Here is a 23,633-nt window from a genome sequence, read left to right as displayed (position 1 = left end):
CCCTTCCGCGCACTGGTAGAGCCTCCCACTCCTCCTTTATCCTCCGCCCCAGGGGAACTCTGAGCTTCTGCACCTACCCTGGCTTCCACCCAGGGCCTCTCCAGCAATCCCCTCAGCCAGGACCAACACAATTCTTCCTTCCCTGACCTCATGCAGTGAAGGTCAACTGAGTGGCCAGCCCAGAATTTAGCAACTCAGAGTGGGAGAACCTTCAGCTTGGTTCTTTAATAATTTAAGAGTAACACCTGGCCACCCCAGAAAGTCCCGATCCTGTGGGCAAGTGTTCAGGCCACAGCGGGAAGCGCCAGGCAGGACTGCCCACCCCCTACCTGCTGGCCCACCCACAGCTGCCACAGGGGAGTCTGGGCAGAGAGCAGCGACTGTGGACAGCCTGGCACCAGCGGCAGTGCTGTGCCCAGGAGGGACAGCAGGAAAGACAGGGGCCCCGGCCATGCTGTAGCAGCCACTCTGGGCAGAGGCAGAGGTGGGGGCGGGGGCTGGCCTGATCGTGGCTGCAACAGCTTCCCTGCAATGGTCTTTTCTTTCTTAAACTTTATGTCTCACAAAAACTTCCCAGAAATTTTTAATATTCTGGCTAACAGATCACATTCCCAGATGCTGTTACTCCCAGAGGGGCAGAACGCTCTTTCGTCAGTGCACATGCCCCAGTTTTGGATTTGGACTATATGGTCAACTGTGATAAAGCTGCTGTTCCGGGCCATCTTGTTCACTTCAGGGTAAACAGCAAAGGTGGTGGGTGGGAGCTGGAGAAACGAGACTGGAAGGGCAGCTCAAGGCCAAGACAGCCTCGCATTTTCTTTTGGTTCTGGAGGGTGCAAGGCTGGAGAAGCCCTTGAAAATGTGAGATGGACCTGGAGCCAGGTGACTTGTAGGGCCAACCAGAGGATCCCCTGGCTGCCCACAAGGTGCAGGCGGACAGCTTGGGCCGGAAGAACATCTGTATTTTCTTTCCCCAGCCTGCATAAATTAACAATCTTACACAAACGAAACAACAGGCTCCTTCCCTCTCCCCAGAGTGCCAGTCACAGAGCACTGCCAAATCCCAAGGGTTACATGCCCCAGCGATCTTCCTTTTCAGGGGACAAAGCGGCTCTGTGCAGTGCATTCAGTCACCCCCACCGGGTGATTCAGGGCTTCTGAGAGCAATAGTGTCAGCCAAAGCTCTGGGTCACCGTGGGACAGGCCTCTGTCTCAGCACCCGGAGCGACAAGCTCTTTGCGTGGGCCAGGAGCTCCTTAATGTGGGCCAAGCCCAGTCCTGCCACCTTGGCCCCATTCACCTCCAGGATCTCATCCCCCACCCCCAACAGTCCTGAGTACAGCTTGGCTGTGTTCACGTCAGCCATCTCCTGCACGTAGAACCCTGCAAAGGAAAACAGCAGAGTTTAGCAGGTGAATCCTCCTCTGAGACTTGCATCTCGAGGAATGGAGGGATGCCGAGGGGGTGGTGCTGTTTGGGCACAGGAGGCCTTCTCCGGGCATTCTGTGTTCCCGCCTCCACAGTATGATTTCAGTTGTTGCTCTTTTAAAATGCCCTACTGCATTTAATGGAGATGCAGGCTTTTCCAGGGGAAATTGGGCCCCTCTTCCCTTCCCCACACCTTGCTGAGGGGACACCAGAGTCTGGGAGCAGGAGCCACTTGGTTGTAGACTTGAGGGTGTGGGCTTGGTGCAGCCGACAAACGCAGCTGAATGCCCTGGGGTAGCCTGGTGCTGCCTGGAGCACTCTGCCCTTCCCTGCTCGGGCTCCCAGCTCCAGGTTCAACATTAAGCAACTGCCCACACGTTACTCCCAGCTCTGCCTTCCTGGAATCTGCTTCCTTACACGGAACCAGGTATGACATCCGGTCTGGTTCCTCAATCTCCAGCTGGAAACCATTTCATGCATCTTGGACTAGTGGGAGGGCATCTCTAGGGCCTCAACAGAAGTCAGGTTTTTCAAAGGCTACTCTCCTATATGTGGTTTTAAAAGTGCACAGATGGGGGCCCTCCCTGGTGGTGCAGCAGATTAAAGCTGTGCAGCACTGTGAAGCTGGCTGTGACTGCCTCTGTGCGAGTTCAATCCCTGCCCCGGGAGGTGACCCACATGGCACGGCAGACCTATCCTGACCCGCCTGCTGCTCCCCTCAGCAGTGTACTTTGTCAGTTGGCCTGTCCTGCTCCCCACTCTGTCTCTGGTGAATCCTCTTACCACCTCTGACCTGCACCCCCATTCTATACGCATAAATAATTCTTTTTTTAAAAATGTGCACAGATGTTACCTTCAAGGCACTTGAAGGTTTGCAGCTCCAGGATCAGAAAAGAATCTTTTGCCACACTCCCTCTTCTGGGCCAAGCAGGGGAATGCCTTCCTGCTGCTTGGCCACACTGAGCCTCTCCTGCAAGGCTGCCTCCCTGCAGACATGGGGTGTTGGCCCTGCCCGTGTCTTTTCGCTCAGTTTTATACTTTTACTTCCTTCTATCTGGGTGTCCTGCCTTGGGTAGGGGAGAGGTCAGGTAAGGAAAGGAAGGAGGAGCCTGAGAAGTGGGCGCTGTGCCGCAGGGCACAAAGGTGAGAGTGATGAGCAAACCTGAAACTGCTACCAGAGTGAGACAGGCCGGATGTCACGTCTGCCACTGGAGAAGACTCTGAGGAGTGTTTGCAGCTGAAAGTCAGCACAGCTAGGAGTGACAGCTATTATTGGCAGGGAATGGCCTTTAGTAAATGTGGGTGATCTCGAGGCCATATCCAGTGAAGCTGCAGGCAAAGCCAGCTATGCTCACATGTTTGGAGCGACTCAGATGTGACAGCCAGCAAGCTAACACCAGGGTAGCGACATTTTAGAAGGAGCACGTACCAGCCCCAGCTCTGAGGCCAGGGAGAGGTGACCCTGGCTAGAAGAGGATGGCCTGTGACAAGAAAGCACCAAGGCCAGCCATGCTGGGGCCACCAGCGGCACAGCAGGATGGGGAGCAGGTGTCATGGTGACCGGTGCCCTGTGGGGCAGGCAGAGTAGCCCGAGGGCCATTATAGACGGCTGCCTTCATACCCCAACCACCTCCGCAGGGCCCCAGCACAGAGCTCTGTGGTATGTGAGCTCATTCTGACAGGTGAGCGGGAGCCCCAACAGCCCATCTTGGCTCCCCAAATACACATTCTCTTTCTGGAGACGGAAGAAAGTGCTAGGCACTTCCCTTCTGAGCCTCCCCGGTAGGTTTTCTTATTTTCATTTGACAGATTGAGGACTTGAGGCCAGAGGGGCAAGTATCCTGCTTAAGGTCGTGCAGCCAGCAGGCCTGGAGCACACCCATGCCGCGTGGCCTCGGTGCCCCATGCTGCTTTCTGGAGGCCTGTGTCCCTGTCCCAAGGAGAGAGGGAGCCGCGGGAGAGAGCCAGGACCCACAGCCTGCAGAGCTCTGATAGCTGTCCGGTGGCGTGAATGCCCCCAATGCCACCTCCCTGTGAGGCCAGAGACATACCCTCCCGCGGCCCCCAGCACTCTGCCCCCGATTCCTCTCACACTCGTGTCAAATCCACCAGCAAACAGAATTAAAACTACCCGCAGGTCAACACCAATGCAACCACTTTCTCACCAGCTCCATAGCCACCCTGGGCCAGTCACACCATCACTGCTCCACTGGACGGTCTCCATAGCTGGGCTCCCTGCTTCATCCCACTAGGGTCTATTCTCAGCACAGCCGCTAGTGACACGGTCGACGGGAACATCAGCGAGTCACCTGCTACCCCGGCCCAGGTGGCCTCCGCCCCACGGAGTGAAAGCTAGAGCCTTCCAAGCTCCACTGGTCCCTCTGTCCCTGCCTCCGCCTCCGCCTGCCTGCCTGGGCTCCCAGGGCTGCACCCCAGCTGCACCCTCCCACCCCTTAGCTTCTGCCCTTCCGCTCTGCTACCTGCAACGCCCTCATCCCACACCGCTCCTGAGTCTACACCAGCACCCCTCCTAGCCCCTCTCCAGTCCTCCCCCTTCTTTGTCTGTTTCTGTCTGCCTGAGTGTTTTCATGCTGATGTATATAGAAACATAACCTATAACATGTACATTCTGGGTAGGTGCCGACGGCCTGCCTCCTGGAAGGTGCCTGCTCTTGGCACGGGGGTTCTGTCTGTTCACTTACTGCCATGACCCTAGCACTGATGACACCCAGTAGGTGTCCTGTAGGTAGCTGGCGAAACAACAGTGGAGCAGACATGAGGTCGGCAAAAGTATAGCATAGCAGACAGGTGTTTTTCCCAGGTTATGTAGCTTTGACCCAGGAGGTCAAGCACAGGACTAAAGCTTCCTCTGCAGAGCAGGGCCAGGCAGGGCTAGCTGGGGTCTTCACCTGTCCTTCCTCTGCTCCTCCTCCCTCCCACTTTTTCCCTCCCCCCAGCACATTGCCTTCCTTCCTTACTCAAGGAAGTATCCTGCAGGGCCTTGTACCCTCAATGGGATTCTGGACCATAGATCTTGGCAAAGGCTTGGGCAAATCATTTTGCCCTGAAGGGCTCACAAGGCAGGGCTGAGAACAGGCCCAGGGCAGAGCCGTCCAGAGCCCCAACCTGACCCAGCCTGTGTGGGATGAAGACCAGCGGGCAGCCCAGCCAGGGGCCTGGAGCCAGGAACCATGTGACACAACCCTCAGGAGGTACCTGGGCCACAGACAGGCAGGCACACGCCACGTGCCCAACACTCTGCAGCTGGAGGAGGGAACCGTTTAAACACAGCAGCCACATCAAAGGGATCCCGAGCCCGGCAAGCACAAACAGCCTCCCTCTGGCTCAACGGGGAGAAAATGGCCTTTAAGACTCTGGTTTCAAGGAGTCAGCAGACGGCAGCGGGACAGGGGCGTGAAGCCTGCCAACTCTACCCTCCACTGCCTCCCACCTGGACTCTGCAGAAAGAGCCCCTGCGGGAAGAATTCCAGTCATTTCCAGAGAGGCCCTCTGAATACAGAGCTCCACCTCTCAGCCAAAGATCAGAAAAAACACCTGGAACCACAACCAAAAGGCCTCTCTGTGGTGTGCTGTGACCCCAGGGCTGTGGAGCCCAGAGCGGGGAGGGGGCATACCTGAGTCCCGGCGCCCACTCCCGGAGGCCACACAGAAGCCGAAAGTGCCTTCTGGGGAGCACTGTAGCTGCAGCTGGCTCGTGCCATCTGGAAATACCTCCACTACACGGCCCACCCTGCGAGCCAGGCTGGGTGCACCTACGTCCTCCACACTGAGGGCACGTCGGAACAGAGCCGGGGCTGGCCTGCGAGGGCACCAGAGACAGAGTGAGGACAAAGAAGACCAAAACCAGGGCCTCCCCCGTCCTGGATTAAAGATATTTAAGGCCTCCTAACTGACACTGGAGACTGGGGTGCCAAATACCTCAACCAGTGAAGAGCTGGAGGTGGGGGGGTTCCCACAGCTGTTCTTTGTAGAACTAAAGGACCATTCCCCTACACGAGCAGGGGTCTTTAATCTTTTAGGTAGAAAGGCCTCTCTGAAAACTTGATGAAAGCTATAATTTTATATAAAATTTCCAGGTGTTAAAAGACACCCTGAGGCCCCACTGTGGAGCTCTGAATAAAGAGAAGCTAGCTTACAGGGTTGCGCCAAAGGTAGGGGGCAGGTCACAGGCCTCGTTTCCGGAGAGGGGAACAGTGTCCCTGTTTCTGGGTCGTTGATAGGCTTTTTAGCTGAGTTAAGGCAGCGCTTACCTTAAGAGCCTAGACAGTGAAGGAACTGAGGAACCTTCCAACTCTATCCCTCCCAGCAACCCCACACCTCAGAGCCCAATCACACAGGGCAAAGGTACTAAGGTAGCACCCAAGACAAAGGTAGCTGCCTCAAGTTCTTTCACAGGGACCATTCTTTGGGCCACGCTCACTGGCCAATCTCTGAGTTTATCCTCCAAGTCATTTGCCCAATCTTACCTGCCAGCTGCATGGTCATCCTCTGGCTCCTCTACCAGGTAGAGGCTGGAACGGTCTGTCTTGCCACTCAGCAGCGACTGGAGGTTCTGAAAAGAAAGGTTTCTGAGGTTGGTGAGAGGGTGACACCTGGTGGGCAAGGTCCACTATTGCAGGTAAGAAAAGCTACTTAGTGAGGGAGACCTACCCTCAACCCCACCCCCAACTCTGAGCCTGAAATCACTCCTGGAAAGTGACCTTGGCGCTTCTGTCTGTACTTCAACAAGGGCTCAACAGGAACCACCACTACCTCACTCAAGGAGATGGGCCTACAAAGGTGACCTGAAGCTTATTTTTTTAGAAATTTTGGGTAAAGTAACAATTAGCACTCTGATACTAATTAGCTATCTCATTGATGAAGAAAGACTAATTTTCAAAAAAAAAAGAAAAAGAAAACCTAATTTACTCATTAATAAAAAAAATGAAAGCAAATTGCTTAGAGTTAAAATCTTAAATATTATTTTGTGAACCTTTAATATCCTATTTACGGTGGCTTAGATTAAAAAAAAATATCTAAGTATGCACCTTTAAAAAACATCATGTTTTGGTGGATTAAAGCACAGCACTAAGAAGGTAAAGCCCCTTCAGCCTGAATTCCATCCCTGTCCCGGAGGTGACCCGACCTGCATGGCCAGCAGACCTCTCCTGACCCGCCCCTCTTGCCTGCTGCTCCCCTCAGCAGTGTACTTCCTTAATCTGCCTGTTTTGCTCCCCACTCTGTCTCTGGCGAAGCCTCTCACTGCCCCTGCACCTCTGGCCTGTACCCCAGTTCTGTATGTCTAAATAAATAAATCTTTTTTTTTTAAAAGATTTATTTATTTGTGCATACAGAGCAGGGGTACAGGCCAGAGGCTCAGGGGCGGCGAGAGGCTTCACCAGAGACAGAGTGGGGAGCAGAACAGGCAGATTGATGAAGCACACTGCTGAGGGGAGCAGCGGGCAGGTCAGGAGAGGTCTGCCATGCCATGTGGTCACCTCCGGGGCAGGTGGGAATCAAACTCATGGGGAAGTGGCTTAAGCTTCCTAGTGCTGTGATTTAACCCATTGCCACCAGGGAGGGCCATAAATAAATAAATCTTAAGAAAAAAATATCATGTCTTAGATGAAGTAAAAATTTGAACTTGACCAAAAAAAAAAAGATAACAATTGCCAGAGGAAATACGGAAAGGATGGAGAGGTTCAGGAGGGAGGCAGATGGGGTTTGGTGGAGGCTAGAGAGAGAGAAAGAGAATTAAAACCAAAACCAAAACAAAAACAAAACATGGTGCCTAAAAAATTGGACAAGACAAAACGTCCCTTGAGTGTTCTCAGCTGAGTTAAAAGCCCTAAATGCATGTTGCGCTAGTTGTATGGTTAAGCATAGAAGTCAGGCGTATTCAGAGGACTTCTGGGACAGGGACTGACAGTGTATGAGTTCAAGGCTTCCTAGGAGAAGGCATGTTTTACTTAGACCTGCAGGAGAAATTGGAGTTCCCAAGGGAAAGGAGAGAAGGGGAAGGAGAGAGCCTTCCAGAGGCTGGTTTAGGTCAAAAAGTTATAGCAGGGCCCTCCCTGGTGGCACAAGAGGTAAAGCGCAGCACTGTGGAGCTATCTGCTGCCAGGCAGCTGACTCACATGGCACAGCAGACCTCTCCTGACCTGCCTGCTGCTCTCCTCAGCTGTGCATCTCGGTAGATCGGCCTGTTCTGCTCCCCACTCTGTCTCTGGTGAATCCTCTTATGCCCCACACCTCTGGCTTAAACCCCAGTTCATGAATGCAAGCATAAATAAAATAGTAAAAAAAAAAAAAAAAAGGCAGTTAGAGGACATGGGAGCAGCTGCAGGGTGAGGTGTGAGCACGGGGCCTCTGTCCACTCAGGAGGGAAAAAGAAACCCCAGCAGTGCCACAGGCCCCTGTCCCCCAGCACAACAGCTCAAAGGAACCAGCTCACCCTGAGCTAAGTCATGAATATTTCTAGGTGAAATGGATTCTTGTGTGATTTTTCTGTTAGTTCTCTCCACTCTCAGTCCTCCTTGCTTCCTTGGCTGTCTTTTCTCAGCCTACAATCACTCTTCTGTGACACAAGTAGGAACTTACAGTGTCATTTCCCTGGAGTTTTAGAGAGACGGGATCTCTGCTGACAATACCTCCCAGCACCCCAGCTCAGACACACCCTCCTAACTTCATGAGGAAAGTGAATCCCTGGATACACTGTCACACTAGCTTCTGAACACACAGCCTCTGGTTTTCTGCCTTCCGTTCATTCACATAACAAGTATTCACGGGTCACTGGCCATGTCCCAGGTACTATTCCTGGTGCAAGACAACCAGTGCAATTTCCATTGTCCTGCATTCTTTTCCCTACTTCAGCCTGGAAAATGAAAGACTCTAATACCCCAAACCATAGCCTCCTTTTTCGTTCTGCTCAAGGAAGGGATAGAAACTAGTAGAATATCATATTTAGAAATGCCTGGAACCAAAACCGCTTTTTTCAGAGACCTATCTGAGTGTAGGTTATTAGTGGCTTATCTTTTTAAAAAAGATTTATTTATTGGCCCTCCCTGGTGGCGCAGCGGGTTAAAGCACAGCACTGAGAATCTAAAGCCGCTTCCGCATGAGTTCGATTCCCACCTGCCCCGGAGGTGACCACATGGCGTGGCAGACCTCTCCTGGCCCGCCCGCTGCTCCCCTCAGCAGTGTACTTCGTCGATCTGCCTGTTCTGCTCCCCACTCTGTCTATGGTGAAGCCTTTCGCCGCCCCTGAGCCTCTGGCCTGTACCCCAGTTCTGTATGCACAAATAAATAAATCTTTAAAAAAAAAAAAGATTTATTTATTTATTCATATAGAATGGGGCTACAAGCCAGAGGTGCAGGGGCGATGAATGGCTTCACCAGAGACGAGTGGGGAGCAAAACAGGCAGATTGAGGAAGTACACTGCTGAGGGGAGCAGCGGGGCGGGCAGGGGAGGTCTTTCGCGCCTTGTGGTTCATCACCTCCGGGGTCGGGGACAGAACTCACACTGAAGCGGCTGCGGCCAGCTTGCAGTGCTGCATCCTAACCCGTTGTGCCACCAGAGAGGACCCAGTGGCTTATCTTCTAAGGCATCGGGAAGGGAGAACTTAAGCTAAATTCATTCATTGACTCATTTGTATTGAGTAGGAACACTGTACTGGCCACTGTGTTAAGGACTAGAAATGCAAAGATTAGGTTGCGCTCCATCAAAATAGTCTCACTCCAGTGAGGGGAGACAGACACAAATCAATTAAAATTGCACAGCTGTCCATGGAACAGGGACACACGCAGTGAGATGGGACTGCAGAGTAGAGGCCCCGTCCAGGGAGGGCTGGCAGTGGTGGAAGCAGCAATGCCCAAAGTGTTGACGGATGAACAGACATTCAGAGGTAGAGGAGGTGGAAAAAACATTTCATGGGAAACTCAAGTCCTTGTTACAGAATTCCAAGGAAGTCAAGGACCGGGGTCGAGTGTTAGGAGACTGTTGAGAGATGAAAGCAGCCATATCACAGACCCTTGGCAATGTCAAGTGCTCTGAACTTTATCCTGTGGTGGATGAAGGGCCAACAACGGATGCTCAGCATGGTGGGTGGCTGGGCAAGATCTGCACCCAGAAGGCCCTCTCAAAGGCCATGGGGAAAAAGACAGCAGGGAAGTCACCCAGGGGGGCTGTTGAGGTGAGGTAGTGCAGGTGTGATGAAGAAGGTTCCAGAATGGCCAGATAGTAGACTCCAGGAGGTAGCAGAGCTGAGAGAGAGGGGCAGGAGGAGGGCAGGAAGGTGACTGGGTGGCGGCACAGAAGGGTGGGATGCTGCCTGCCCCCACTGTGCCAGGAGGACCTCCAGAACTTGCTGGGGGGAACGTCAGCAGCTCCCCTTTCTGCACCCTGGGCTCCTGGGGCAGCCTCTTCAGCATTCATCTCGCACCTGGTGGTGGCTACACCTTCATTAGCCTCATACTCCCTTGGGTGGAGGTCTTGGACTCACCAGATGCAGGGATTGTAACGAGGGGGCTTTCTTCACTTTGGGGGTGCTGGTGTGTGAAGCCAGACCAGACAAGGGGGGCCGAAGCTGCTCCACACTGTAGCTGCGGCACTTAGCCAATCTGGACCGTGTGCCCTGGCTCAGGGTCGAGAAGAATTTCTTCAGCCCCAGGGTGGAGGTGAGGCTGCCTCTGCTTTTCGTGCTCTGGTCAGAAGGGGCAGCTGAGGGCAGGCTGGGCCCTGCACAGACCTCCAGTGATGCTCTGCAATTCAAAGATGGACTTGAGGTGGTTGGGAGAGGGCAGGAAGGGGAGGGCACCGGCACAATACCTCAGGGAGGAGGCGACGGCCAGGCTACAGACAGGAAGGGTGAGTGGACGTCTGCAAACTCTGCCTGGGAGGCCTTAGGAACAACCGAGACAAGACACAGCCGAGTGACACCAAGGGTCTTGTCTGAGCTGTTCATTCGTTCAGACGGTCCATCTGCAGGACCTCATCTTGGCCTCCAATAGGTCCTGAAGTAGGTGGGAACAACTGGGTTTTATGGAAAACAAGACAGACAAGATTTGAAAAGATTCTAACTCCTGGGAAGTTAGACAGCAGAGAAGCTGACAAAGGACAACAGAGACAAGCCAGATGTTTGTTTCAGATAGGGCATTAATGAGGTTCTCTGAGAGTCAAATGGCAAGAAGGAGTCAGTCCCACCAAGGCCCAAGGAGAGTGGTCCTGGGGGCAGGAGGTGGGATGGGGGGGCTGGAAGGCAGGGAGAGGCGGGTGTGCTCCGGAGTCTAACAGGTCAGCCCACTAGGACTTGGAGGAGGGAGAGAAAGGGCCCGGCAGGTGGGCAAGGCTGGGTATCCCTGTGCTGTGAGCCAAGGCCAGGGTCCAAGAGGAGCCCCCTTGGGGGATTTAAGCAGGGCAAAGGATATCATTTAATTCAAGTTTTAAGATAATCCCCTTGATGGCTGTGTGGAGAAGGAGCTTTGGGGATGAAAGTCAAGGCACAGAGCAGATGGAGAAGCTCAGAGTTTGACAGAAAGAAGTAAGGCAGCTTGGGCCAGAGAGATGGGGGTGCTGGAGGATGACTGGATGCAGGAGCGGGAGAGGCCCAGTTGGTGGGTTAGAATGGGAGAAGAGGAAGGGGGGGCAGATGATGCCCATATTTGGGGTGAGAGCGCGATGTGGTGTGTTTTCTGGGAAGCAGGTTTGGGGACAATAATTGAGAGTACAGCTGGGCACTGTTGGGTTTGAGGTGCCTGATGAAGATGTCAGGGTAAAGTGGGTGCAGGAGTCTGAAGTTCTAGAAGGATAGAGATGGAGATTTGGTTCTGGATGGCCTGGAAAAGCCATGTACCACAGTAATGGTGAGGTGTGAGAGCCCAAGCCAGGGGGCTGGCTCGCCAAAGTTTGGTGGCCCAGGGCCAGAATGCAGAGCCTCAGGGCTGAGGCAGAGGATGAAAATGGGGATGCTGGGCTGTCTTCCAAGTCCACCAAGTCCACAGTCAGGAGTTAGGAACTGAGAGCTGAGATAAGACAGAAAGCCCCACCTGGGAGTCCCGGGGGCTTGCACCGGCTGCTCAGCTCCCCACATGCCAGTATGGCACCTGGACTGAGGCCAGTCAGTGAATGCTTGGTGAAGGAATAATCCAGAGCACCAGACTAAAAATGGTATGTAAGGCGCATGAACGGTGCCAGGCTGGGAGCGAAGTCTGGGAACCCTGCAGGGATTAGGAAGTAGGACGTGAGCGAAGGCATGCTCACCTCTCCTGATGCACCTTGTTACCCACCTGCACCCCAGTCCCCACCTCCTGACTTGCTCCTGTCACTCACGGAGATGTCACAGGCCCTCTGGAATGCGAGTCGGTGTCCGGCAGGCCTCCCTCTGGTTCCTGGCTGGACTCTGACTCTTCTGTGGCTACAGAAAGGATGGGGCCTTTGAAGCCGACAGCACCAACAGCTGCTGAGGCTGGAACGCCTTGTGGACCTCCTGTAACAACCACAGCATCCCTCTCCGGTCACAGAGGGCCTGGGGGCCAGCCCCGCGGGAGGTCTCTGCTCTGGGACTATCTGGGCAGGGCCATCCCTCACCTGCTCTGCAGTCCTCCAGAGGAGGCTCCCGCTCCTGACTTCGGGGCTTCTTCTCCACCTTGCCCTTGTGCATGGCTACTCCCTGGGGTTCCCACGGCCCCCGGGGAGTACAACAATAGCTTTTGTGGCAGCTGTAGGTAGACAGCAGGTGCCTGCCTTGGGGGCTGCAAGGCTCGTTCTGTCGGAGGGTGGGCTCACAGGTCCAGGGAACTTCACTTTTTGAGGGAGGCAGAGGGGAGTCCACAGACTCTCCCTGGTGAGGGTGCCCGCAGGGTCCAGCCAGAGATGCCTTTCTGTGAGATGCCGGAGAGATGGTTTTCCTTGAAGAGGGAGGGGCTGGCACCCAAACTTCAGGGGAAGGGCGTGGCTGCTGGACCTGCTGAGAAGCAGGGGACTCCAGGGGCCTCTGTGGCAGGGAGACAGTCTCCAGAGGTGCATCTCTTCCTATCACCTGGGCTTGTCGGTCTGGCCCCGAGGACTCCAGTTTTACGGCTGAGGCTGTCCGGCCCAGGCTCTTGGTATCCACAGAATAAGTCCAGCAATTTCCCAGCCCTGAGCCAGGCTGCCAATGGGACCCCAGGGGCACCCACTTAGCCTCCGGAGACTCAGGGAGGACATCTGTGGGGAGCACGGGAGGACATCCTCTGCCTTCTTTCACTTCTTTGGCAACCTCTGCCGGATCAGACCCTGGCAGGTAGCACGGGTCTTGAAGGCTTTTGGGGGGCTCCTTGTCAGCCTTCCAGAACCTCCTGGGCCCCGCTTGAGGCCTGGAGGCCTGAGGGTGGGGGCTACTTTCTCTGGTGGGGTCACTGGTCCTGCTGGGCCGAGCAGCCCCAGCCTCCTCGCTGTGCGTCCTGCAGGTGTTGGAGGTGTCTGTGCCATCCAGGGCAGGGCCCACCTCCTCAGGGCCCACTGATGTGTCCCTGATGTGTGTTTTCTGAAACCATTCCACGTGGAGCCCTTGCTTGGATGGGGGGAGCATAAGAGGGAAGCTCAGCCCCTGGGAGTTAAGAGGTTCTGACAGCATCCCCTCACTCCTTTCAGAAGACTCGGCATCCCAGGGTACACTGGGGCCTGGGGGTGCCTTCCCGGGGGTGGGCAACTGGTCCTCAAGGCAATGACCACAGGCTTGGCACTTCCTCTCACTACCTCGGGCAGGCAGGGCCCAGCAGTCCAGGCCCACTAGCCTGGACAGTGCCTGTTGGGGGGTGTTCCTGCGCTGGCAGCCCCCATGGATGTAGTCATAGAGGTCCGGTTTGGAGCGCAAGGGACCTTGGTCTGGCCCTGGGCGCTGGCGCTGTTGCAGCCTCTCCAAGTAGCGGGACTCGGCTTCTAGGGCCGACTCATCCTCAAAGCGGACATGGGACGGGGCGGTGCTCTGCCTCAGCCACTGCCCGCTGCCGGACGCCCCACTGGAGGAGTCACTCGTGCTGCCACGCTGGAGGCTGTCTCTGCAGGTGACGGGCAACTTCCGGCACGCGGCTGGGCTCTGCCGGCTGTCTCTGATGGGGAGACAGGAGAGAGATTGCAGGCAGCAGGATGGGGAGCACCCGTGGGGAGCCACTGCCCCAGCTGCTCCAAAGCAGGCCTGGGAAGGTGGGTAGCAAGTCTGAGGAGCTTCCAAACCCACCCTACCCCGAAACAGCGCTGAACAGCATCAGCGCCCTTCCTCACTTTCTGTCTTCAACAGACACAAACACGGAGCTGGTTCTGCTTCTCTGACTAATATGCCACGAAAACGTCTCCCTCTCCCTCTGAACACCTGTTCTGGTCCTTTATCATCACAGATGCAGAAGCTGTTAGGCTGGAAGGGACCACATGCCCCTCCTCATTGATACAAAGAACAGGCTACACCCAACCAGGTGCTGACCAGCACCTGAGAAGCTGGGAAGGACAAGCTGTGGGGCTTTTCAGTCCTTGAAACACCTACAAAGGCTTCCCTAACTGTCCCCTTCTCCTTGCCACCTTCCATCTCCCCAGACAAGTAAACTCTGCCCCAATAGCATTTTATACAGATCACAACTTGCTCAAGCTTGCCTGCACACTCCAATGTATTACAACAAAATACATGTGATTTGTGGACTTACTAAAACTTTCTCTCACCGCATGCTCTGGTGATTCGGAGAGTGGGATGCCAGGGCTCTGGAGGCTGTTTCACCACCAGCTCCTTCCTCACCAAATTTACTTCTACCCAGGACAAATACGGCATGCTGTTGAGATAACAGCAGGAAGAAAGTACCACGCTTGACAATTACTGTTAAAACATGACAACCAAAGGGGAGAGTGGTCACTAAACTGGAGACTTCTAGAACCACACGTGGCATTTGCTGGCCCTGAAGTAGCTCACCAGGACATGACCTGCACCCTGGGGTCTCACTTCCATTCCCAGCTACTTCCTTACTCTGTGCCCTCACAGGGAGGCAAGTAAGTACACTCACATTGTGTTAACACGCCTGGATTGCGGATGGCATGGATATGATCTCACAGGCCACCCTTTGGGTTTGGGGGTAAGCTGAGAGGCAAGAGACAAATTGTCTAGTACTGTTTCCCCGTGTAGCCCCATGGGAACCAGCTGCAGCTGAGCACCTCAGGCACTCACCCACCTGCGCCTCAACTATCGGACTCCAGACTTCTGACCACACCAAGGGAGGTGCAGAGCTTGCCCAACCATGAATGCTGAGCTGGTAGAGCAGGATTGGAGCCAAGATCCTGCTGTGGAAACCGCATCACATCGAAGCCCCTGGTTCACATGGAGGGGTGAGTGCCCTCTCAATCATGCAGCTTAAAAATGCAAATGCTGGGGTCTCCCTGGAGTGTGATGTCAGATGTCCCTCACCATCCACACTGCCCTGGATAGAACACTACCCAATGGGTGTCTGCACACCTGGTGTAGCTCCTGACTTCAGGGTTTCCCCCCAGAAGCACTGTCCCAGCAGGAAGTTTTATTTTTTTAAGAACTGCTAAAAAAAAAAAAATAATGAACAGCTATATACCAGAGACATTTTACAGGGGTAGAGTGGGGGATGGGGTGACAAATGGGGGGGGCGGAGGGAAGTGCACTGGATTATGGTGATGGCACATGGGTGATTTGGTGATGGGAAGCCCACGGGGATTACAAATGAGATGGAAAAGGGCACAAAATGATGTAAAAATAAACTACTATGTTAAAAAACAATTTCCCGGGGGGTGGGGGGAATAAAGAACTGCTAAGCCAGATCTGCCTGCTTTATGATCTGAGCAGATGCTTTAACGGGACTGCTCAGGAATACGGACGCGCTGTGGGCCAGCCGGTCTCTGGAACTCACATGCCCACTTGGGAACAGCAGCCTGATGTGGAGCCTGCGTGGCTTCCAGGGGCCCGGAGAGGTTTCCATTTATTTTAAAGTCAAAGAAAGTTTTCACATATATAATATTAACAAATTCACCTTTACACCAGCATGATCATGAACTTGACTTCTACACTGCTTTTATGGAGGAAGGGGCCCACACATGCAGGAGTAGAGTCCTGGCTGAGACCTGAAGTTCCACCATCAGGGCCTATTGAAGAAGGTGCAGAGTCTATGGTCCCTGTGCTGGTGTCCAATGTTGGTGAATGGGCATTCCTGGAGCACCGAGCCTCTGCCCTGGGACCCCACCTATATTCATGTCTCTTTAGCCTTGCCAGATCTAAGGAAGAGGCCGTGGGCCATTCACTGCAGGAGTCACGACTATGTGTGGACCTCTTCAGGGCATTCTTGCCTCTCCAACAGTCCAGGAACAGTACGACCCCACCCCCCAGAAACCAGAGGAGCCCCACTGAGCTCTACCGCCCACACACAGGCAGGATGCACTGGCTGTCCAGGCCATCCGATACAAGAAGGCGCATCACAAGAGTGGGTACACTGGCACCCAGTAACCCCTTCTCAGCCCCCAGTGGCTTTACCCTGCTGTGCAGACCAGACCAGGGCTGTTCCTGTCTAAGGAGGATGAAAAAGGCCCATTTTTAAGCAGTAGATTCCTAACCTAATAAAGGAATCCAGAGCCCATCAGTGACCTTAACTTCTAAATACATGATGTCGTCTAGGGCCAAACCACCCTGAATGCGCCCGATCTCGTCTAAATACATGATGTGAACTGACCCATCCTGGAGTTCATCCTAAAGGTAAAAAGGACATTTCTGCTCAAAGAGGAGTAATGAAGGAGAGCCTTATTACTCCATGATGTAAACCCAGGGGCCTTCATTGCCAGTGTGGGAACAGTACCTAAAGGGGGTGAAGATTTTGGAGACAAGCACAGAGAGAATCAGGCATTTCAGTAGCCAACAAAACTTACCACCCTCCTCAGATAATTCTGGTCTGGCTCAGACCCTTATGGCCTCATAAGGAGCCTTCCTCTTTAACCACACAATTGCTGGGACCCACACAAGGGCAACAGCGTGAAAACAGCCTCCTCTTACACAATAGTAAGGTGTCAGCCTCCAGGCCCTGCATCTTTCTGATGTGTTCTGTCCTCCCAGAACTAAGAATGCCAACCTCGGCATGTTCATCCCCCAAATGCCCTTCCAGGAGCTGCTTGATTGCAATGTCAGTTTGCTTCTTGAAAATGTAGCTTTGGCTACCTCTTCAGCTGTTCAGGCTTGCCCAAGCTACCTCCCCAGAACTACGAGAAAGGGCTTCTGGAGACTTCTCTGCCTGCCCCCACTCTTCCATCATTTTTCACCGGGCTGCTCTTTGGAAGGAGCAATGCCTCTGGATTGGCGGGTGGGGTGACAGACTGCCGCTAACTGGGCTCAGCGCCCATGTGGCATCTCCATGTTAACTCAGCACGGCCCTCCAGGGTGATCTGACAAGCGTAACCTTTATAAGCATCTGCAGCAAGCCATCTGGTGTTGATTTTTCAGCGATACCCTCCGAGGTTTCACCAGTGCTGCCAAGTCAAAGTAATTCTTTTCTGGACACAGCAGCTGCTAAAGTAGGTCACCTTGCATTTCTATAGCATTTCTGTGGCCAGGGGACAGCCTGGAGGAAGGGAACCTACTTGAAGTTTAGTGACTGGGGTTGTTTTGCCCTGCTGATACGATTTGGGGATGAGGACATGTCCAAGAGTATATTTACACAATCAAGTCTGTTTTGCTAATGGACTTGTCTACTTTAAGGCTATGCAATCCAGCCTAATTATCTGTAGAAAGCAGAATGGGCAGGTTCCACGGAGGTCGAAGGTTCTGGACACTATATGCATGTGGGGAACAGTTAGAATGCCTCAAAGAAGCCATGCTATTCCTAAATACTACCCTCCATCCAGAAGTGGAAGGCACAAATGTGGGTATTAAAGGGTAGTCTTTCCCAGGATTTAGAGCCTCCTGAGTCCCTTCCCTAAGGGTCATAACAGCCCTGAGTGCAGGGGCAGGTTGCAGTGTTCATGCTGACATAGTCGCAACAGTGCCATGAAGGTCCTCGGCTGTGAGTGAGTGGGCTCAGCAACCCCATCAGAGAGCAGGTGGTCCAGTGCACTAAGAATCCTCACTCCTGGCCCTCCCAGGTGGCACGGAGGGTTAAGCGCAGCACTATGAAGCACGAGTTCAATCCCCACCCCAGAAGTGACCACACGGCGTCACGGCGTGGCAGACCTCCTCTGACCTGCCCGCTGCTCCCCTCAGCAGTGTACTTTGTGAATCCGCCTGTTCTGCTCCGGCTCTGTCTCTGGTGAATCCTCTCGCCAACCCTGTGCCTCTGGCCTGTACCCCAATCTGTATGCATGATAACTAAATCTTAAAAAAAAAAGATATCATTTGAAAACAGTGGGCATAACCTGGGTCTTTCCCATACGTACAGGAAATACACCTGTTTTTTTAAAAAAAAAAAGAATCCTCACTTTCTCTGGGGCCACGGGGGATGGAAACTGGCAGCTCACTGTTCTCCAAAGCCACAGGCTGGGTCAGCTGCCCAGATGATCTGCTCTGGCCCGGAGCAATTTGGCCTGGGCTGGCAGCCTTATCTGGGGCCCCGGTGCACCTGGTGTGGGCGGTGGTTCCTTGGGGTGTAACTGAGATGGAACAGGCACAAAAAGGAGGGTGAGATGTCACTCGTGGAGCAGACATGTAGATGGAGTGAATCTTGGTCTGAATGTCCTTGAACTTGTTCTTTTCCTGTCCCTTTATCTTGATGAATTCCTGCTCACCCATAGCTCCAGCATCACAAAAGCAGGGTACTGCCCCAAACTGCAGTCTGCCCTCTCTCCTCTGCAGATCTCGTATGCAACCGCCTGAAGAGCATCTCCAGGGATGTTCCATGGACAGCTTTCTCCAAAGCCTGACCCTGCATCTAGGCTTACTCCTTGGTAAGAACCCATACCACGCCCTTCCAAACCTCAGAGCCCTGAGCTCCTTAGGTCTCCTTTCTTCTTCTCACATCAATCAAACAATAGTCAGAGCTAATGTTACCTGCCAGGAGCCCTTCTACATACATCACACACATTCATTGCTGTGCCCGCAAGCAACCCTACTTCCATTTTGCAGATAAGGAAACAGAGGCACACAGATTTCCCCAAAGGCACACAGCTAGAAGTGGCAGGGCCAGAACTGAAACCTAGTGGTCTAGTGCCAAGGTCTTAATAACTTCTTTCCTGCCTCATTAAACCTGCTTGCTTCTGCCTATTGGGCATCTTTTGCTCCACATCCTCCCCCCAACCCCCACCTCCTACCAGGACCAGGATGTAGCCTTCTCCCGGCCCCCGTATCTCAGATCCAACACATCTCCGCAATCTGAGGCTTCACTGAGCTGCAAATGTGATTGTGCTACCCTCCTGCACCATCCTTCAGTGGCTTCTATCTGTTACAGGACACATCCAAATTGTTCAGCAGGCAGGGGGCCTCCATAATTGGCCCCTGCCGAGCTGTCTATCCCTAGAGCCACATGCCGTGGCAGGCCCGCATGCTTCAGCCTGGTCTACCCTCAGCACAGAGTTCGTGCTCAGGGTATTGCCCTGGAAGGCTCACCCCTGCCTTGTCATCTGCCCAGTGAACAGCTACACCTGTTCAGGGACTGGAGGCAGAGACCCCAGAAGGATCTAGAAAGAGTAGGGAGTCTCCAGATTATTTTATTGTCGAAGCTACCTCTGTCGGAGCCTCCCCTGTCCTTTCCTCATAGAATTGCAGGTTTCCTCTACACCCACATTTTCCCTTTACAGTGCTACAGTCCACAGCACTGTACTGAGTCGCCTGCTTGTTTTTCTTCCTGAAGGTTGTGACCTCTGTCCAACCAGGGAGCTGGGAATATGTCTTTTTCATTTTCAAGTCCCCCAGGCATGCCACTAGGCCCCCAGAGAGCTGTACTGGCTGACTCAATGAGATCAGCAAGTGCCTGACATGGGAAACGCACACACACATTAATTCAGCATCCCTGCCCTGGCTGGACCCACTCACCGGCTGCCCCGGGCGATGGTGGGCACGATGTCGTGGTTGGCACGGAGGGGCCGGGTCCTGGCCTTCAGGCGGGCACACTGCAGCAGTTGCTTGGCCTCCTCATGCCTCGGGTTCAACACGGGCTCCGGCCTTGGAACGACAGTTCTTTGGGAAGGCAGCCAAGCCAAAGAGGGCGGGGGAGGGATTAAAAGAAAATATCCCGGATTAGGAGGGCTTTAACAATGTTGAGCCCAGCTCTGTCAGGAAAAGCCAGGCATGTGCAGGCTTTCTTGTCCAGCAACTATACAAAGGGTAGCCAACCTTGGTTGGGTCCTCGTAGACGGCCCTGAGTGACTCAGGTTGGGGCCCAGGAACTGTCCCACCTTGGGTATCTGCTCAGGGACAGGAGGCAGAGACCTCAGAAGGATCTAGAAAGAGTAAGGAGTCTCCAGATTACTGTATTGTCCATTCCCTGGACATACGTGGGTGTTCTCTGAGGAGGAGAGAAGGGCCAGGGTTGCTGGGGTGGGCTCCCACGCCTCACCCCCCTCTCTCCTTCTATTTCTCTCTGTGCCCACACAAACCTGCTCAGGCGCACACAGAGCCCCCCTAAGTTCCTGCTGCAACCTCGGGAGCAGGGCACAGCCCATCAGAGCTCTGCTCCTTTGGGGGGTGACATCTGTACAGCTCTGGAACCTTCCTGCCTCGGTGTCAGATCTGGCTTGGAGCTACGAGCCATTACGCTGGACCCACACCAAGTTGCTGCAAAACTCAATTTTCATCACCCTAAGGGCCTTACCCCCACCACCTACCAACTGTGCTGTCCCCACCCTCACCTCCGGCCAGTGCAGAGCCGCAGAAAATGACGGCAGCCCTTTTTCAAAGGAGCCTCGCAGACAGTGACATACAGCCCGCACCCCGCGACAGCAGGAGCAGCAGCCCCGCAACCTCCCACGGACCCAGTTTCTCTCCATGGAGCTCACTCTCCCGGCCAGGTTGCGAGGACAGGTGTTCGCTCCGCTTGACAGATGAGGGTGTTCGGAGAAGAGAGGAACATTTGGCACGTTGCTCAAGGTCGAACGTGAATGCAGAGCAGAGCAGAGCTGAGGATGGCAGCACAAGGCCTCCAGCCTCGGCCCACCTCCTGGGTCCCCGGGTAGGCGGGAGGCCAAGGACATTGTGGCTGGAGTCAGACACACTCTCCATGAAGCTTCAGCTCCCCTGTGGCAGCCGCTGTGCTCACTGTCACAGACTGGGGGGCTGTCCTCATGGCGGGGGGGCGGGGAGCAGTCCACAGAATGAGAACGGGCAGGTGGAGGCTCTGCAGGTCCTAAGCCTCAGACTGTGGGCACCCAACCGCACCTTGCCCTCCCAGGTGTGTCATGTGCTGAAGGGGCCTGTCTGCCCAGCGGGAACGTACCGAGCAGTTCCCAGATGACAGATGTGAGTGCAAACTGGCAGAGCTCTGTGGTCTCCTTGGGACACCCCTGGGCAAGCTCTGAGAGACTATGGTTTCTATTATCATTAATTTTTTTTCCTCGTTATTTGCATCTTACCCTGCTTTGGGGCCTGAAGGAAAAAAAAAAAAAAGGAACTGCTAGAATAAAGGCACCATCTGTGCCTATGAACCCTGGCAGGGCCCAGGCAAGTTCTGGAGCCAGGGGGGCTTCACTGGAGCGATGTGGAAGTGCAGCTCCAGGCCAGCTGCCCCGCGAAGCCTGCTTTGGCAGGAGCGGCTCCCTTCGCACAGCTTCCCGAGCGGGCAGGCAGCTCCTCCAATCAACGAGCCACAGAGAGCAGCTGTGCTCCCCAGGGCTCCCTCTCCGACAGCACAGATAATGAGGTTACCAGCCCAGAGACGCCCCTGCAGCCGCGGGCCTCTGGCTGCCAGCCCGCGCCCTTGGAGCCTTCCGGTGACAGCTGTGGTTCCCCGGCTGTCGGAGGGCATTTGTCACAAGACCTGGTGGGCAGGCAGGAGGGCCCTCAGGCAGCTGGCCAGATGCTGCCAGGATCAGCCTTGCCCCATTTTCCAGCTTGTCTATTTTCTTTCTGCTCCCACTACTTGGAGCTGTTAATTTTTTTTTTTTTTTCATCATCAGCTACCCTGTTTTGGTTCCTGGCAGACAAAGCTGGTTTCTCTGCTGATTAGAAAAACAGGGCTTTTTAGGTGCCTGGAGGCAGCCATGCAGGAACAGACTGAGCAGGGAAGCGCGTGGCAGTCACCTTCACGGATGGCAGCCAAGGTCGGCAGGGTTGGCGACTCCAGCCATGGCAACTGCCTCCCCTACCCCCTCCTAGGGCACACCCTGACCAGCCCCATGGAGAGGAGGTGGGTCCTCTCACAAGAGGCAAGGGCAAGAGGAAGCAGGGTTGAGGGACACTGAGTCCATTCATCTCCCATCACTGCATCATACTGGCTCACCCACCAAGCTGATGGGGTCACACTCTTCCAACTGAGGGAAGCTTTGCAGTCCAGTTGGACTCTGGTCTCTGCAAGGGCACACAGCCCTCAGGCCAGGCCCTCCCCATCATAGACTGTAACCCACAATCCAGGTCCCACAAAATTTCTAGAAGTTTTATGGAAAGTTGCGGGCCATCTGTGCATATTTAGGCAAAAGCAATTTCACCTAGGAACAGATGTTCTCTTAAAAGCTTGCATATGTAGGGCTCATCTGCTCAGCAGTATGGGCCAGGATAAGGTAGCTGGTGCCTTTCCTCTCTCTGACTCAGTTTCCACATCTGTAAACAGTGGTAGCAGACTAGGGGAACAGACTCCCACTGCCACCCTGTGAGACACGGTCTTGGGTCATGCTCTCGTGTTCCCTGTGGTCCACCACGGGGAATCAGGGAGGATCAAGGATGCTCTCCCTGGGGGTTCACACCAGAGAGGTTTGGATTTTAAGAAGTGGCAGTACCTACAAAGAGCTGACTGTTGGGAACAGCTGAAGTTCCATGTGAAGATTCCAACCCTCCCCTCCCTCAGCCCATAGGCCAGCAATGTCTTAAACTCCTTCACAATGACCCTCCCTGGTGGTGCAGCAGGTTAGGATACAGCACTGCAAGCTAGCCGTAGCCGCTTCAGTGCGAGTTCGATCCCCACTCCAGAGGTGATCCACATGGCACAGCAGACCTCTCCTGGCCCACCCGCTGCTCCCCTAAGCAGTGCATTACGTCAGTTGGCCTGTTCTGCTCCCCACTCTGCCTCTGGTGAATCTTCTCACTGCCCCTGCACCTCTGGTTTGCACCCAGTTCCATATGCATAAATGAATAAATCTTTAAAAAAAAAATTCCTTCAAAAGGCCAAAGGTGCCCTCCCTGGTGGCGCAGCAGGTTAAAGCACAACACTGAAAAGCTAAAGCCACTTCCGCATGAGTTCGATCCCAGCCTGCCCCGGAGGTGACCACATGGCGTGGCAGACCTCTCCTGACCTGCCCACGGCTTCCCCTACAAGGCCAAAGGGCAATATATTCCCCACCCCACCATCTAAGATTTTAAGAAGTGGCAGTCTCTCCATCTAAGTCAATGTCAGGGAAGGGACAGTCTTAACTTCAACTTGCACTCCCTCACATCCAGGTAGGTCTGACCTCAAGTAAGGACAACCACCATTTCTCGCCTTAGCCAAGGGGGCAGGGTGGCCTCTTTTTGTAGCCATCATTATCTGGATTAAAACAATAAACTCCAACAAGTCTGACTCAACTCTTTCATTCAGGAACATGACATAGGGAAATAATTGGGGATGGAAAGAGATCTGATATTTCCCAGATTCCAGGACACAGCAGGTAGTAGGGAAATAAATAGCATGCTGACCATGTTTAAACCCTTTTGCCTAGTATTTGTTCCATTTTTGCATATTATACAGCTCTCCGGTGACCAAGGACAGAGAGCTCCTGCAGTTATATTGCGTGCAGTTTCCTACATGAGGGGAGAGAAAAGAAGGCCTGGAGTTGATTCTGGTCCCCATGTGCCCCCTGTAAGCAGGGACTTTATCTTGGCCTCTTGATCACAGGCACCTTCCTCTGGAGGCTGCAGGGCTAAGGACAGAGCTGAGAGCCATTGCTAAAGTGTGGTTCAAGGGCAGCCTGCTCTGGAAAGTCTAGTCTTGGAAACATGTGTCATGTGTCACAGGCAGGGGGTTACAACTCAGGTTCCCCACCTGCTAGGTGAGAGCTCAGTTGTTAAAATAAGGGAAACTGATTCCTGGCACAGAGCTGTATACTGGGGAAGAGTCAGAGTGTATCCGT

At 54.0% G+C, this 23,633-nt stretch overlaps 1 protein-coding gene across 1 annotated transcript in view; it reads right to left on the bottom strand.

The window, feature by feature from the left end:
• Nucleotides 1–723: 723 nt before the first annotated feature.
• The window catches only part of KIAA1614 (KIAA1614 ortholog), a 32,869-nt gene continuing 9,959 nt past the window's right edge, over nucleotides 724–23,633 (bottom strand). The window contains 7 exon segments of the mRNA XM_012728919.1: nucleotides 724–1,383; nucleotides 5,064–5,248; nucleotides 5,916–6,001; nucleotides 9,931–10,189; nucleotides 11,757–11,913; nucleotides 12,015–13,516; nucleotides 19,414–19,557. Of these exon segments, the coding sequence (XP_012584373.1) occupies nucleotides 1,190–1,383; nucleotides 5,064–5,248; nucleotides 5,916–6,001; nucleotides 9,931–10,189; nucleotides 11,757–11,913; nucleotides 12,015–13,516; nucleotides 19,414–19,557 (2,527 nt within the window). The 3' untranslated portion in view covers nucleotides 724–1,189.

The sequence above is a fragment of the Condylura cristata genome, unplaced genomic scaffold, assembly GCF_000260355.1.
Source record: "Condylura cristata isolate star-nosed mole 26May11 unplaced genomic scaffold, ConCri1.0 scaffold00024, whole genome shotgun sequence".
In the NCBI taxonomy this organism is placed as follows: Eukaryota; Metazoa; Chordata; class Mammalia; order Eulipotyphla; family Talpidae; genus Condylura; species Condylura cristata.
Note: the sequence above shows the minus strand (reverse complement) of the source record. Positions and strands in the feature narration are given on the sequence as shown.